The following is a 15,479-nucleotide window of genomic DNA, read 5'->3' as shown; positions in this document are numbered from 1 at the left end:
TTGTCATACTGGGACAGACCAAAAGGTCCATCAAGCCCAGTTTCCTGTTTCCAGCAGTGGCCAATCCAGCTCACAAGTATCTGGCAAGATCCCAAAGAATAAAACAGACTGTATTTTGTTTATCCTAGAAATCCCAAGCCTATCTTAGTAATGGCTTATGGACTTTTCATATAGAAAATTGTCAAACCCTTTTCTTAAAAACTCCGCTAAGCTAACTGCTTTTACCATATTCTCTGGCAACAAATTCCAGAGTTTAAATATTTTCTCAGATTTTTTTAAATTTACTACTTAGTATCTTCATTACTTGTCCCCTAGTCCTTGTAGTTTTGGAAAGAGCAAAGTGATTGACATCTGCCCAATCCACTCCACTCAGCATTTTATAGACCTCTGTCATGTCTCCCCTCAGTTGTCTCTTCTCCAAGCTGAAGAGCTGTGGAGGGGCATAATCAAAAGAAACGTCTAAGTCCGTTTTTAGCCTAAGTCGCTAGTTGCCCAAAGTTGGCTAAGTAAAATGTCCATTCCCGAAAAATACTTTTTTTTTTTTTTCTAAAATCGTCTAGTTGGACAACCAGCCTTTTGATCATCCAGACTGCTAAGTCATCTATCATTATACCCCATTCTCGTCCAAAAATTCATCCACGTCAAAAATGTCCAGAACAAGATCTTTTGGACAGGGGCGAGGTGAGCAAAGTGATGGACTAGACACCCAAGCATTGCTCCAGAGTAGTGGGGCACCTTATAGGGCACTGCTGTGAGCTTCACAAAAAGAGTGCCACATAAACATCTCACCACAAGTCACTTATAGATCATGGTGAGCCCCCCAAAACCTACTATATGCACCTGTCTACCACACCAATAGCCCTTGTGGCTGCAGGTGCCACTTATATGGCAGTACATAAGGGTTTGGGTTTTTTTTTTTAGTGGGTGCACATGTTTCACAAAGTATGTAGTGGTTAGAGTGACTTATGGGCCTGGGTCCATAAGTCACTAGCCCACCCCCAGACCACTTAAGCCACCTCTGTTCAGCTCTACTAGGCTTTCCTATCTTTCCTATGCAAGGCTGCCAGGTGCTGATGTTCTGGATATTTGATGTTTTTATTATGATTTTTATGGCGGTGGGTAGGGGTGGGGGGTAAATGATTACTGGGGGATTGTGTAGAGGTCTGTACCATGTCCCTGCAGTGGTTATCTGGTCATTTTGGATACCTTCTTGTGACTTAGACCTGGTTTTAGATGGCCTAAGTCACAACGTCCAAGTTCCATCTAGACCAGGGATCTCAAAGTCCCTCCTTGAGGGCCACAATCCAGTCGGGTATTTAGGATTTCCTCAATGAATATGCATTGAAAGCAGTGCATGCACATAGATCTGGTGCAAATTCATTGGGGAAATCCTGAAAACCCGACTGGATTGCGGCCCTCAAGGAGGAACTTTGAGATCCCCTGGTCTAGACAGTGTTGTTAAACTTTCAGTTATACATGCAGTATGACTAAGTCTAGGACGTCCCACGTCCCACCCCAATCACCCCCTCACCACTCCTCCTGAAACGCCCCTTTTAGCTCTGGGCATACTGCATCACTGTGAAGGCCTAAGTCATTTTTAGATACGTCTAAAACCCGGTTTGATTATCGGCACTTGGACAACTTGTCTCACTGATCGTCCAAGTGCCAATTTAGGCTGGTTTTTAGACGTATTTCCATTTTGATTATGAGCCCCATATCCTCTTTCACCTTTCCTCATAGAGAGATCATTCCACCCTCTTTATCTTTTATGTTGCCATTCTCTGTACCATTTCTAATTCCACTATATTTCACTGCACAACAATTTTTTGGTTAAGTCTTGATTCCTGAAAAGTTTTTGGTGATTATGACAGGTACCAACTTGGTATGCTCAAATATGGTTTTGGTTTTACTGCATCACGTAAGAACTATGAGAAATAGACATTTTTATGTTTACTGACAATAAAATATATAGTCAAGTTTACGTTTCGCACAAGCGACTAAATGAAACAGAATTAAAAGTGTTTTGCTCCCGAGTTTCTTTTATATTCAGTGTCTGGTGCATCACGTTGTAGCATCCAACAATAGTCGGCAAGCATTGACGGATTCCAATTGCCCTGGTATCGTTTCTCCATCGTAGCTATGTCTTGATGAAACCTTTCACCGTGCTCGTCACTCACAGCACCGAGATTTGCGGGGAAGAAGTCCAAGTGTGAATGGAGGAAATGAATCTTGAGTGACATATTGCACTTCATTCTCTTGTATGCTTTGAGAAGTTTGTCTACCAGCTGAATGTAGTTTGGGGCTCTGTAATTGCCCAGAAAATTGTCAACAACGTCTTTCAAGGCTTTCCAGCCAATTTTTTCCGGCCCAACTAACAGATCTTCAAATCGCTTGTCACTCATAACATGTCTGATCTGGGGGCCAACAAAAATACCCTCTTTGATCTTGGCATCAGTTATTCTTGGGAACATCTGTCTTAAATAACGAAAACCTTCCCCTTCCTTGTTCATTGCTTTCACAAAATTCTTCATGAGTCCCAGTTTAATGTGAAGAGGAGGCAAAAATATCTTTGTCGGGTCAACAAGCGATTCATGTGCTACATTTTTCTGTCCTGGAACTAACTTTTTACGGAGTGGCCAGTTCTTTCTAGAATAGTGCGACTCTCTGTCTCGGCTGTCCCATTCGCAGATGAAACAGCAGTACTTTGTATAGCCAAGCTGCAGTCCTAGTAACAGAGCAATGACTTTGAGGTCTCCACAGATATTCCAGTTATACCTGGTATACTGGACATACTTTAGTAACATTTCCATATTCTCATATGTTTCTTTCATATGTGCTGCATAGCCAACAGGTACTGAAGGATAAACGTTGCCATTGTGCAACAGAACAGCTTTCAGGCTTAACATTGACGAAGCAATGAAAAGACGCCACTCTTCCGGGTTGTGATCACAACCAAAGACCGAGAACAATCCTTCAATGTCACAACAGAAACAGAGACTGTCGACTTGTGCAAAAAATTTGGTTATATCATGATGCCGGTCTCGAAACACAGAAATTTTCGTACCTGGTGATAGCAAACACCATTCCTGCAGTCTCGAACCTAGCAGCTCAGCTTTTGCTTTTGACAGACCCAAATCTCTGACCAAATCGTTCAATTCGGACTGTGTTATCAGATGTGGATCGCCTGATGAGGATGGTTCAAAATCCGGGTCAATGTCATTGTTAGAACCCTGCACTGCAGTTTCTTCATCTGGTTCGTCTAAGGTCCAATCCTCTGGTGGTTTCGGAACTGGAAGACTGTCATCATGTGGCATGGGTCTCATTGCTGAAGGCAGATTAGGATATTCAATTGACTTCTTGTTTTTGGCAGAGAAACCAGACACATTAGTCAAACAGAAATAACAGTCCGTCACATGGTCTTTCTGTTCTCGCCATATCATCGGAACAGCAAATGGCATCGTCTTTCGAGTACCTCTGAGCCAGGCTCTCAGACTAACAGCACATGTCGCACAGCAAATGTGAGGCGCCCATTGCTTGTCTTGATCACCTATTTTGCAGCCAAAATACAGATGATAGGCTTTCTTTACAAGGGCAGTCATCGAACGTCTCTGAGGCGTAAGTGTATATTCCCCACAGATATAGCAGAATGTGTCGCGGCTGTTACGACACCGACGAGACATATTGCCCGACACCAAAACGTCTATAGCATCAAGCTTACTTACTGTTATATTGCTACAGCTACTATACTACTATACTTTACTATACTGATACTATATACACACACGGACTATCTATATTAACCAAATGAGCAGGATCGGTGTATGGAAGCCACCATTATAGCATGGTGAGACAGCGCAAGCTCGTTCAGACCTGCCCAGACATGCCCAGGATGTCATCTTCCATAAAACAGCTTCCAACCTGGCTAGATTTTATGCATGGACATACCCAGGCGGCACAAACCGTTGTTGATAAGACACTTATGGGAGAAAAAATTGTTTGCATCCAAATATAAGAAAAAATCACGACAAAATTGAAGATTTCTCTGAAATGGTATGTGATGGGTAATTTTTGATGTAATATTCATGATCAGCACCCAAAATTCTATAAGAAACACCCAGCAGTGTTCAGGAAGCAAAAACTTTGTTGTGCAGTGTTTCTTTTTAAATGCAATGACCAGAATTGCATACAATATTCACGGTGTGGTCACACCATCTAAATACACAAGGGTTCTGGCTGTTACATGTACTTGGGAGTCTTAAGAGATTAAACCTGACTTCTACATGTCCTATCTCTAAAACAGCAACCATAGATCATTTCAGCTACTGCTACTTTTTTTTCCACAAGGCTAGTTTCTTCATCTCTCTCCTTTGCCCTGCATATTTGATGCTTTTTTTCTCCTTTCTGTTCATGTGGCTGATGCCTCCACATCCTCCTTTTAGTATCTGTAGCTACTATCATCTCTTTCTTCTGGCACAGGCTTGCCTCTATTTTCTCTGGCATGTATAGGCTAATGCAGGGGTGCCCACACTTTTTGGGCTTGCGAGCTAATTTTAAAATGACCAAGTCAAAATGATCTATCAACAGTAACATTTAAAAAACAAAACAAAAAGCAAACTATATGCAGAGAAAATGTGAATTATCATTTATATTCCGGGGTTTTTTCAAAGAGGTCAAGACAGATAGTTTTATGCAATGTCACCTCAGTAACAACTATATGAAAATAGACAAAATCGTCTATTGCTTTTTACTAAACCACGTAGTGGTTTTTAGTGCAGGGAGCTGTGCTCAATTCCCTGTGCTACTCTCAATGCTCATAGGCTCCCTGCACTAAAAATCACTATTGCAGTTTAGTATAAGGGGGCCATAGTGCAAAATATAGACAGCAGATATGAATTCTCAAAACGGACACATTTTGATCACTAAATTGAAAATAAAATCTTTTTTCCTACCTTTGTTGTCTGGTGATTTCATGAGTCTCTGGTTGCACTTCCTTCTTCTGACTGTGCATCCAATATTTCTTCCCTTCTTTCAGCCTCCTGTATGCTTCCTGTCCTCCAGACCTCATTCCCTCCCCAAACTTTTTCTTCCTCTCTCCCTGCCCCCTCCCCTTTCTTTCTCCCTGCCCCTTTCTTTTTTTCTTTCTTTCTTTCTGTCTTTCTTTCTCCATGCCCCCTTTCTTTATGTCTGTCTGTCTTTCTCTCTCCATGCCCCCTTTCTTTTTGTCACCCCTTTCTTTATGATTCCCTCCTTTCTTTGTGTCTCCCTGCCTGCCCCCTTTCTTTCTTTGTCTTTATTTCTCCCTGCCCTCCCCCAAGCCACCGCCACCGCCGCCATCAGGGAACAGGCCTCCAAGCTACTGCTGCCAATTTCTGAGCTCTCCCTGCTTCCCGATGCTGTAAAGAGGACGCAGAAGCACTGGGCTGACCAGCCTTCCCCACCCGACATCAATTCTAACGTCGGAGATAAATTTCCAGGCCAGCCAGGCAGCAATTGGCTGGCCCGTAACTTCCTCTCCAACGTTAGAATTGACATCGGACAGGGAAGGCTGGTCGGCCCAGCGCTTCTGCGTCCTCTTTACGGTGTTGGGAAGCAGGTAGAATGTGAAGGCAACGTGAGTCTATCATGGAGTTCGGGATGAGCTCCGCAATTGACTCGCGTTGCCTTCGCGATCTACTGGTCAATCACGATTGGCCTTTTGGACACCCCTGGGCTAATGTATAGGCCGTCTTTCCCTCTAGCCCTTGTGGAACAAATCATTCGCAGTAGCCTTCCTCCAGGCTGACATAGGGCAGAACCCAGAGATTTCCACTATATCTCTGGAGTCCCAGCAATTTCAGCTGGTAGCGGGGCAACTTGGATTTTTAAACCCTAGCTTTCACTGGCTGAGGGCTGGATATTCCATGCTAACCCCTATTCAGGTATCGGCAATAACTATCAAAGTCTGGGGTGGCTGCCAGGAGTTACCTGTCCACCGTTGGTACTCCTTGGTGGCACCTGCATACTCAGTTAACTTAGGATAGCCTTTCAAACCGCTTCGAACTTCTGGTATAGAGGTATATAAGAAATACAATTATTATTATTATTATTCCACTGCCCTCTAACTCCTCTCCTGAGCTTCCCAGGAATAACTGAACTTCAGAAACATGTTTTTTCTTTCCGAGCATTTGATAGTCTGGACATTTTGAGTGAGAAAACACAATCTGTTCCTTCTGGGATTCTTAGATAGACTACTTGTTTATATAAAGCAGTGAGTGGCCTATGAATTCATTTATGTTTTGATGTTCATACAGAAAACTTTAGAAATTTTTGACCAAATATTAGAATAGGCAAGCCTATAGATCTTGGAAGACAAGACTTGCGTAAATGAAAAACTGAGGCCTTTGTTTTCCCATTATAATCAGTTATATATGTCGCCAAATTTTTACTTACTTTTGAGTTCGCTTTACGCACTGCGAATAGATTGGTTTATTCACTTTGAATATGCTAAGTTAAAAACCACACTGAATATGACTTGACCTCACTCGAACTTGTTAAGCCCTTTCGTTTGCAGAAATCGGTAATGTCATTGTGCCCATTCTCTGACCCATACACTCATCCCTCCAAAATCAATCAATAAATATTGCACACATAGCACACCTAAATGGCAAAACTAAGGCAGAGTATGTTGACACATCCTAACAAACTAACTCTGTCCTAACCATTTATGAAAAGGATAACAACATAAGAATAGCCTTACTGGGTCAGACCAATGGGATATAAGTTAACACATAACATAATATAACATACTGTGTTAGACCATTTTTCCTATGTTCTGCATGCATTGACGCTTAGCACAGCTTAGTAAAAGTGCCCTATAAAGAGATATAATATACTCAGTAAATTTTTTACCTAACATATGTTGGCTTTTACAAAGCCATGGTAGAGGTTTATACTGCGGACCGGCAAGGTAAATCCTCCAGCTCTCATAGAATTCCTAGGAGCATTACCTCACCAGCCTGTGGTAGAAGCCTCTTCCACTGCTTTTTAAAAGGAGCCCATAGTAACATAGTATATGACAGCAGATAAATACCTGAATGGTCCATCCATTCTGCCCAAAAGTTACACGCCTTACAAATTTATGTCTTTTTTTTCTTTGCTATTTCTGAGCCACCCAATACTGTCCTTAGGTCCCAATTACTGGAGTTGCTGTCAAAACTCACACCAGCATATCCAAACCATCTCGCCATTTGCGTGATACAGACCATAAAGTCTTCCCAGCATTGTCCTCGTGTTCCAAATTACTTGTTCCTTTAGTCCCCCAGCTCAATTACGGTAGAAGCAGGGCTGAGATCTAATTCCACAAGTATAGTATTGATGTACAGCTTCCCAGGAGTTTATTCCATATTTTTATAAAATCCTTCTCAAATTTAACAGCAACAGTCTTTGATTGGGCTTCATGCACCAGGACACCTTTTACATTGTGGGCCCTACATTTTTCCACTAAATATCATCCTTGAACCATGATTTCCTATCCCTGGGTGCAGTGACCCGGGCTCCCTCAGAATTCTCAACTCCAAATTATGTGGGAAGAGGAAAACCTAACTGACCAATGAGCTGGCCCCATGATGGGTATGATTTAGTTAAAAATAAATATATGCAAGCTGAATGTCTAAAAAAATATATAGAACCACCAAAAAGATTCAAAACTAAACCAAACGCACGGGGAATTCTATTTCTCTTCCTTGCGTTACAATAATAGCACTGGGAGAATATTATTTAAAAAAAAAAAAAACTGCTGAGATTTTTATCAACATCAGAGGAAAGAATGTTCCTAATAAGTGCTGGTTTCCTACTTTTATAAGAAAGTTTATATGAATAAGTGTTTGAGAAATTGAAAGAGAAAATTGATATGAGAAACTGAGTTTTTCTGGACAAAGGATGTACTTTCCTATGGCAGTTGTATAACCGTCATAGAGTTTTCCAAAGGATAACAATCCCCGGAAAATACTGAGGTCTTTTCTCCAAAAACATTAAGAAACTTTATTGAATTAATCTCTGGTTTGGTTTAATTTTGAATATCTTTCTGGTGGTTCTATATACGATTTAGTTAAAACATTTTTTTTTTCTGTTTAGGGCAATATTTGTGGTTTATGTGGAAACTTTAATGGAAACTCAAGAGACGATTTTACAACTCGGCAACAATCAGAAGCGGGAGCACTAGAGTGTGGAAACAGCTGGAAAACTAGTTCAAATTGCAATGACGCATTGTTTGAAACACACCCATGTAAAAGAAATCCATACTGTGCAGAGCAAGCTAAGAAAAACTGTTTCTTATTAAAAAGCAAAACATTCAGTGATTGCCACTTAAAGGTAATACATGGAAAATAAACACAGTTTGAACTCCTGTCAGTATTCATTGTAGCAAAATAATCACAGACAATTTTTCTTCTAGGTTGATGTTACCTTTTATTATGATAGTTGCATGAGAGATGCATGTGCATGTGATATAAAAAATGGAAATTCTGGATTCTGCAGCGTCGTTTCAGCTTATGCACATGCGTGTAATACTATGGGGGTCTGTACTAACTGGCGTTCTGCACAAGTTTGCCGTAAGTAGGACATATTAGTTTTCCATTTGCATTCACCGATATCCCATCGATATCAGAAATTATACAGATAGTATCAGGCCAATTAACTCGCTAAGGGCCTAATACTCTCTGTAGGACAGTTGGCTGATTTAGGGTTGGGGTAGAAATGTCCCCCCAATTATTTCTTTATCAGAAATATCCAGCTGTTAAAGAATAATTTTATCCATTTTGTTTAATGCCAGCATGGTCACTGGTGCCAGATGGTATCAGCAATCTGTATATTTGGTGTTGCTATCTGTATGGATAGTGGTTCTGAATATGTCGATTAAAGCATATGCTGGTGTAGCTTAACTCAGTGACCATGCCGGCTGAATACTGGCCTGAATGTTTTATATTTTTAGATTGTCTTCTCAATTTTAGCCTTAGGCTATTTACAACTGGGTCAATATTGAGCCAGCAGAGGTCAGCATTTGTGCAGACTGCCACCAGATAATTTATATACAGATATTCAGTGCCAAGCCATATCTGGGCACTGGCACTGAATATCTGGGTCAGCAAACGTTACCCAGAAGTTGTGCAAGGACAGCCAGTATTCAGTCCTACAGGCGTCATAAGGCATATGGGGAGGAAAGGCGGGATAGGGGAGATACGACAAAGACGTTTAAATACCTATATGATGAGTCGAGTCTCTTTCATTGGCAAAGAAACTCTGGAATGAGAGGGCATAGGATGAAGTTAAGAGGTGATAGGCTCAGGAGTAATCTAAGGAAATACTATTTTAAAGAAAGGGTGGTAGATGCGTGGAACTGTGTCCCGGAAGAGATGGTGGAGACAGAGACTGTGTGTGAGTTCAAGAAAGCATGGTATAGGGACATGGGATCTCTTAGGGAGAGGAAGAGATAATGGTTACTGCAGATGGGCAGATTGGATGGGCCATTTGGCCTTTATCTGCCATCATGTTTCTATATCTGCATGGCTCACTGGGCCAAAGATAGGTCTGCTATTTCTGCTGTCCTATTTGCTTGATCAGCTATGCAGGCACTGGCACTGAATATTGCAGGTGCCTACTTAACTCTTGGCTCTGCCCAGACTTCACCCCAAGACTGCCCCAGCATTGCATGGACAGTACTGTAGCAATCAAAGGTTATATTTGGTAGCACTGCCTCTTTAAATACTTCTGAATATCCCCTCTTGACCTGCTCAGTGTGATTTAACCGGGTAAGAAACGATCCTGCCCAGCTAAACTATTTTGAAAATAGGGCCCAATTTTCTTAAAAGTACCTCTATTTCCGAAAGTGCTAATAATCAACATGAGTATCTGAGGCATTTGCGGATAATGTGACTTGCTTGAAACTTCAAAGAATACTAGAGTGCTTAACGAGATTTAAACCTTGTTTTCTTCAAGTCACAGTTACATTGCTGTAGGTGAGTTTAAAACTTTGCTTTACCACAGACATTCTGCTAGTGTAGTTTCTTAACTTTATCTGTGCAACTTATGTTTAATGTTATATATGCTGTAAGTGGTACTAACTGTGCAAATGCTAGTGCTAAAAAATCAAGTATAATTTTAAACAGGTCGTTAACCTTTTAAAAATCAGACCTGCTGTTTAGGCACTGGAACTTAACTATCTACTAGAGCACAGGTGTTAGTCAGTCCTCGAGGGCCGCAATCCAGTCGGGTTTTCAGGATTTCTCCAATGAATATGCATTGAAAGCAGTGCATGCAAACAGATCTAATGCATATACACTGGGGAAATATTTTTTTTAAGAAAGCAGTTATATGATCAGTGCTGCTACATGCTTCATAAATATTTTTTTAAAATTTTGACCTTTCTGTGCCATTTAAGGCAAGGCACTATGGGCTTGATTGTATAAATGGCGCCTAAATTGGTAAACACCTGGAAAAATGGTGCCTACTACATGTCAATCAAATGTGTTTAATTATTTATATATCACTTATATCCTAAGTGGTTTTACATTCAGGTACTTTATCATATTCCCCTATCTGTCCCAGTGGGCTCAAACTCTATCTAGTGTACCTGGAGCAATGGGGAGATTAAGTGACTTGCCCAGGGTCACAAGGAGCAGCGAGGGATTTGAGCCCACAACCTCAGGGTGCTGAGCTTGTAGCACAGTAATAAAATTTAAAACAGAAACATCAAAGTCATAAATATCAACATGCAATATCAAATAAAATATACCCCCTCTTCTATTAAACTGCGCTAGCATTTTTTAGCGCAGAGTTGTGCTGAATGGCCTGTGCTGCTCCCAACGCTCATAGAAACTCTATGAGCATTAGGAGCAGCGCAGGCCATTCAGCATGGCTCCCCGCGCTAGAAACTGCTAGCGCAGTTTAATAGAAGAGGCCCATAGTGTCATAAACAACTCGGGTAGTTTACATGTGACAGTAGTGAAGAAAAAGGATCCAAGTATGGAAATAGTATATATATATATATATAAATATATATATATATATATATATATATATGGAAAACAGTTTATCTCTAGGTGAAAAGGGAGATGTCACATACACATAGGGGTATAATAATAATAATTTATTTTCTTGTATACTGCCCAACCAGTAGTTCTGGGTGGTTCACAACAGGAGAATACTGAGACATTTCAGCACATGGTACAGTTTCATAGAACACACTATCTACATACAATCTAAATCTAAAATTATATAATAAAAGTAATACAATTGTTAAAAACATAAGAACATAAAAAATGCCTTCGCCGGATCAGACCCTAGGTCCATCCTGTCCGGCGACCTGCACACGTGGAGGGATTCCCTGTTAAGACCTTGTTTACCCTTATCCCTCAATGTGGTTTGCAAGAAAGTGTGCATCCAACTTGCTCTTGAATCCTGAAATGGTGGTCTCCGACACAACCCCCTCCGAGACAGCATTCCAAGCATCCACCACTCGCTGTGAAAAACAGAACTTTCTAACATTTGTCCTGGGCCTGGTGCCCCTCAGTTTCAGTCCATGACCCCTTGTCCAAATCACATTGGACAATGTGAACAACGATGTTTTTTGCTCTATTTTGTCAAATCCTTTTAGTATTTTGAAAGTCTCTATCATGTCCCCTCGCAGTCTTCTCTTCTCGAGGGTGAACAATCCTGGTTTTTCGAGGCGTTCATTGTAGCTCAAATTCTCGATGCCCCTTACTAATTTCATGGCTCGCCTCTGCACCCTTTCCAACAGGGTTATATCCTTCTTCAGGTAGGGAGACCAATGTTGGATACAGTATTCCAAGTGTGGTCTGACCATTGCTCTGTAAAGCAGCATTATGACGTTCGCTGATCTACTCATGATTCCCTTCTTTATCATGACCAACATCCTGTTTGCTTTCTTTGCCGCTGCTGCGCATTGAGCCGACGGCTTCAGGGTCTTGTCTATCAGTACCCCCAGATCCCTTTCTTGTTCGCTCTTTCCCAAAGCTGCACCTAACATTTTGTATTCATGTTCCTTGTTCTTCTTGCCCAGGTGCATCACTTTGCATTTTTCTATATTAAACTTCATCTGCCACTTTTCCACCCATTTCTCTAGCTGGTTCAAATCTCTCTGGAGTCCTTCTCTGTCCTTTTGTGTCCCAACTGATCTACACAGTTTTGTGTCATCCACAAACTTGATTAAATTACCCCCTGGCTCTGCATAAGCACCCACTGCCCCTGAGGAAGAGGCCAGCAAGTGCCACAAGCTTCAACTTTTGCCGGCTGCCCAGAAACCCCCAGCAGAAATCCCACCACCACCACAATGGGTCACAAGCAACACTCCTTGCCACCCATCAGCTGAAGTACCCAATATACCCAAAGCTAGAAACTCAAATTACCTGCGCCTGAGCCCTTCCTATAGGCCTATACTTCGCTCATAACCCCCAAAAGATGCATCGTAAGACATACAGGATGCTGGGATGCCCCAGCTCGTGACACCACTGCCCCCTAACTTGCCCGCAGCCTCCAAATGATGAGCCAAACAGGACTGCCCTTCCCCCAAGGAGGCAGGACCTGCAGAATGGTCACAACACATCCCCCCAGCCTTACCAACATCATTGCACCTTCGCATGCTCAGAACCCCCCCCCCCATGCCATTCATGCAAAAGGAAAGCACCAATATCCCCTATCCCATGAGTCTCCGCAAGTGACTGGACCAAGCGGGAGGGGGTCATTTGCCCTCCCGGAATGCAGAAGTACACCCCACAACACCGAGCCAGACACTGTAATCCATTGGAATGCCCACCCCAGCCAAAAAGCAACACACCCCACCCCAGCGGAATCCTACGATTATTACGTGACAAACAAAATCCTGTACCCAATAGCAAGCAAACACCACAGCCCATATAGTGGGTGCACAAATGCTGACCAAACCCAGGCCCCCACATCCACAGCATCCGACCCCATGACACAAAGCAAGGCAACCACCACCATGGAACATCGGTACCAGGACCCAAAACCACCGTGTCCCCAGCCACCAAGAGAACAGCCTCCCCCCCCACACGCCTCCCTGAGGCATGCTCTCACCAGAGGTCCAACCCGACTGCCCGACAACTCCGTGCTCACAACTGGGCCAGTATGAACCACCAATGAACCCAAAGCCCGGGACAGAGCGGGAGTGGTTAAGACTCCGCACTAACTTTGAAATAGTATAGCGGCTTTTTTTTTTTCTTTTTTTTTAAAGTACATTTAAGTACCGTATTTTTTGCTCCATAAGATGTACTTTTTCCCACCAAAAAAGTGGGTGGAAAAAAAGATGCAACCAATGGAGCAAATACCCCCCCTCCGCCTATTACCGTATTTAGATCGGCGCCCGCCCCTCGCCCGCTGCCGCCACTGCAGCTACTGGTGGCATGCTGCAAGTAGAGGAAGGGAAGGGCCAGGCAGGTGCAGCGATTGCACGCTGCCGGCACAGAAGCCTTACCCCTGATGTCAATTCTGACGTTGGACAGAAGTTCCGGGCCGGCCAATGGCTGGCCCAGACCTTATCTCCAATGTTAGAATTGACGTCGGGGGTAAGGCTTCTGTGCCAGTGGCATGCAATTGCTGCACCTACCTGGCCCTTCTCAGCAATTGGTTTCATTCGTCGGGGGTGAAAAGCCACTTAGGGGTTAAGCGCTGCTGGGTCCTGCTCATCCCTCACTCTCAGCTGCTCATGGTGCCACGCTTAAGAGTTAGACCCACTGCTTTAGCCAGGAGTCCCCCGCTTCCTACCCCCCACTTCTGCTTTGTGGACATGTGCACACTGCGGTAGCAGCGGGAGGCAATTTAAACCAGCGGGTGGGTGGGCAAGCTTGGAGGAGGGGAGGAAGAGGACAGGCTGGAAGACAGTGAGGGGAACATAGGAAGGATGGAAGGGACAATTGTTGGGCCTGAGTTGGGGCAGGGAAGAGGACAATGGCAGTGAGGAGAACATAGGAGGGAGGGAAGAAGGGACATTTGTTGGGCCTGAGGAAAGAAAGAAAGAAATAGACAATAATAGTAGGAAAAATGATTTTATTTTCAATTTAGTGATCAAAATGTGTCAGTTTGGAGAATTTATATCTGCTGTATATATTTTGGCCTATATTTGTCTTTTTTTCTATAGTTGTCACTGAGGTGACATTTCATACTTTAAAACGTCATCTGCCTTGACATCTGTGCCCTGTCCCTGCCCGCCCTGTGCCCTGTCCCAGCCTACCACTAGACCAACAGAGGGGGAACAGGGTGCAGAGCCTAGCAGGGAGGGGGGCAGGGTTGCAGAGCCTGGCAATGAGTGTGGGGTTGGATGCATAGCCTGGCAGGGAGAATTTGGTTCAGAATATTTTTTTCTTGTTTTCCTCTTCTAAATCTAGGGTATGTCTTAAGGTCAGGTGCGTCTTATGGAGCAAAAAATATGGTATTTAGTTAGTTAGAAGAGACCTCACCGATCCAAACTAAAGCTGCCTCCGAGCGCGGGAAAGAGCCCAGTGCCTCGAAGGCACGCATTCTATGGACTTCCCTCTCATCACGTCCTGCACCTCTTCCAGAGCCCAATCACTTCCGGCTACCAGGCGAGAAGCTCAGTCCTATCATCTACCACCACACCCCACCATACCACAACTACCCAAGCTGTCTTCACATGGGCGACTAACTTGGGCCATCCAGCCCATTATTATAGTGATCCATCGAGACCAGCTCTCGGGCTCTTTTTTATGTATAGAAGCAGTAATCTAGGCAATTAAGGCTGTCATCCTTGTAGCAGACTAAATAAACATCAGTGCAGAAAAGTAGGTTGTGACAAAAGTTCTAGATTTAAAGGATAAATAAAAGAAAATAAAATGAACATATAAGCAGTTGTCAAGGCTCCAGATAAAACAAATAGTGTTGTAAAAAGATTGTACACTTCAATAATGAAATATAAAGGAAAAAAACAACAACACAGTAATATACTTAGCAGAGTCAGCTAACTTCAAATCTTATTGAAATTCATAGAGAATATTTATTAATAGTTTTGCTTCAATAGCAATTGGAAAGGGAATCACTACAGTGAAGACAAAGATGGCAGGCACTGCAGGAGCTAAGCAGCGCGAACTTGCATGTGGAGAGAAGATCAACAATGGTGGAAACAATGTCAAACCAAGTGCTTCAAACCTGATCAATGGGGGTAGGGTGATGAAGCTCCAAGAATTCTTCCACCTTCAGAGGATCCACATACCCCCTCTTCTTCAAAGCCGTGTGGCAACAGCCCCGAAGCCCTTTAAATCTCTATGGGCTTCTGGGCCGTTACCATGCGGCAGCCACTAGTGCAGCTTTGTAGAAGAGGGGAATAGTCTTTGGTGACATTTTGATAGGTGATACGAAGTCGAGCAGGAAAAAAAATGTCAAATTGGGCTCCCATCTTCTTCAGCTGTGGTCTATAAGTTAGCAGCTTTTCCCGTGCATCGGCTGTGCGCTTG

The 15,479-nt window shown here is 43.0% G+C and overlaps 1 protein-coding gene across 1 annotated transcript in view; it reads left to right on the top strand.

Moving 5' to 3' along the window:
• Window positions 1–15,479, top strand: part of LOC117366894 (mucin-19-like) — a 441,720-nt gene that overhangs the window by 398,870 nt on the left and 27,371 nt on the right. The window contains exons 72-73 of the mRNA XM_033958871.1: window positions 8,113–8,349; window positions 8,432–8,588. Of these exons, the coding sequence (XP_033814762.1) occupies window positions 8,113–8,349; window positions 8,432–8,588 (394 nt within the window). The remainder of the gene's footprint in view (window positions 1–8,112; window positions 8,350–8,431; window positions 8,589–15,479) is intronic.

This window comes from Geotrypetes seraphini, chromosome 9, assembly GCF_902459505.1.
Source record: "Geotrypetes seraphini chromosome 9, aGeoSer1.1, whole genome shotgun sequence".
Classification (NCBI taxonomy): Eukaryota; Metazoa; Chordata; class Amphibia; order Gymnophiona; family Dermophiidae; genus Geotrypetes; species Geotrypetes seraphini.
This window is presented reverse-complemented; position numbering and strand designations above follow the sequence as displayed.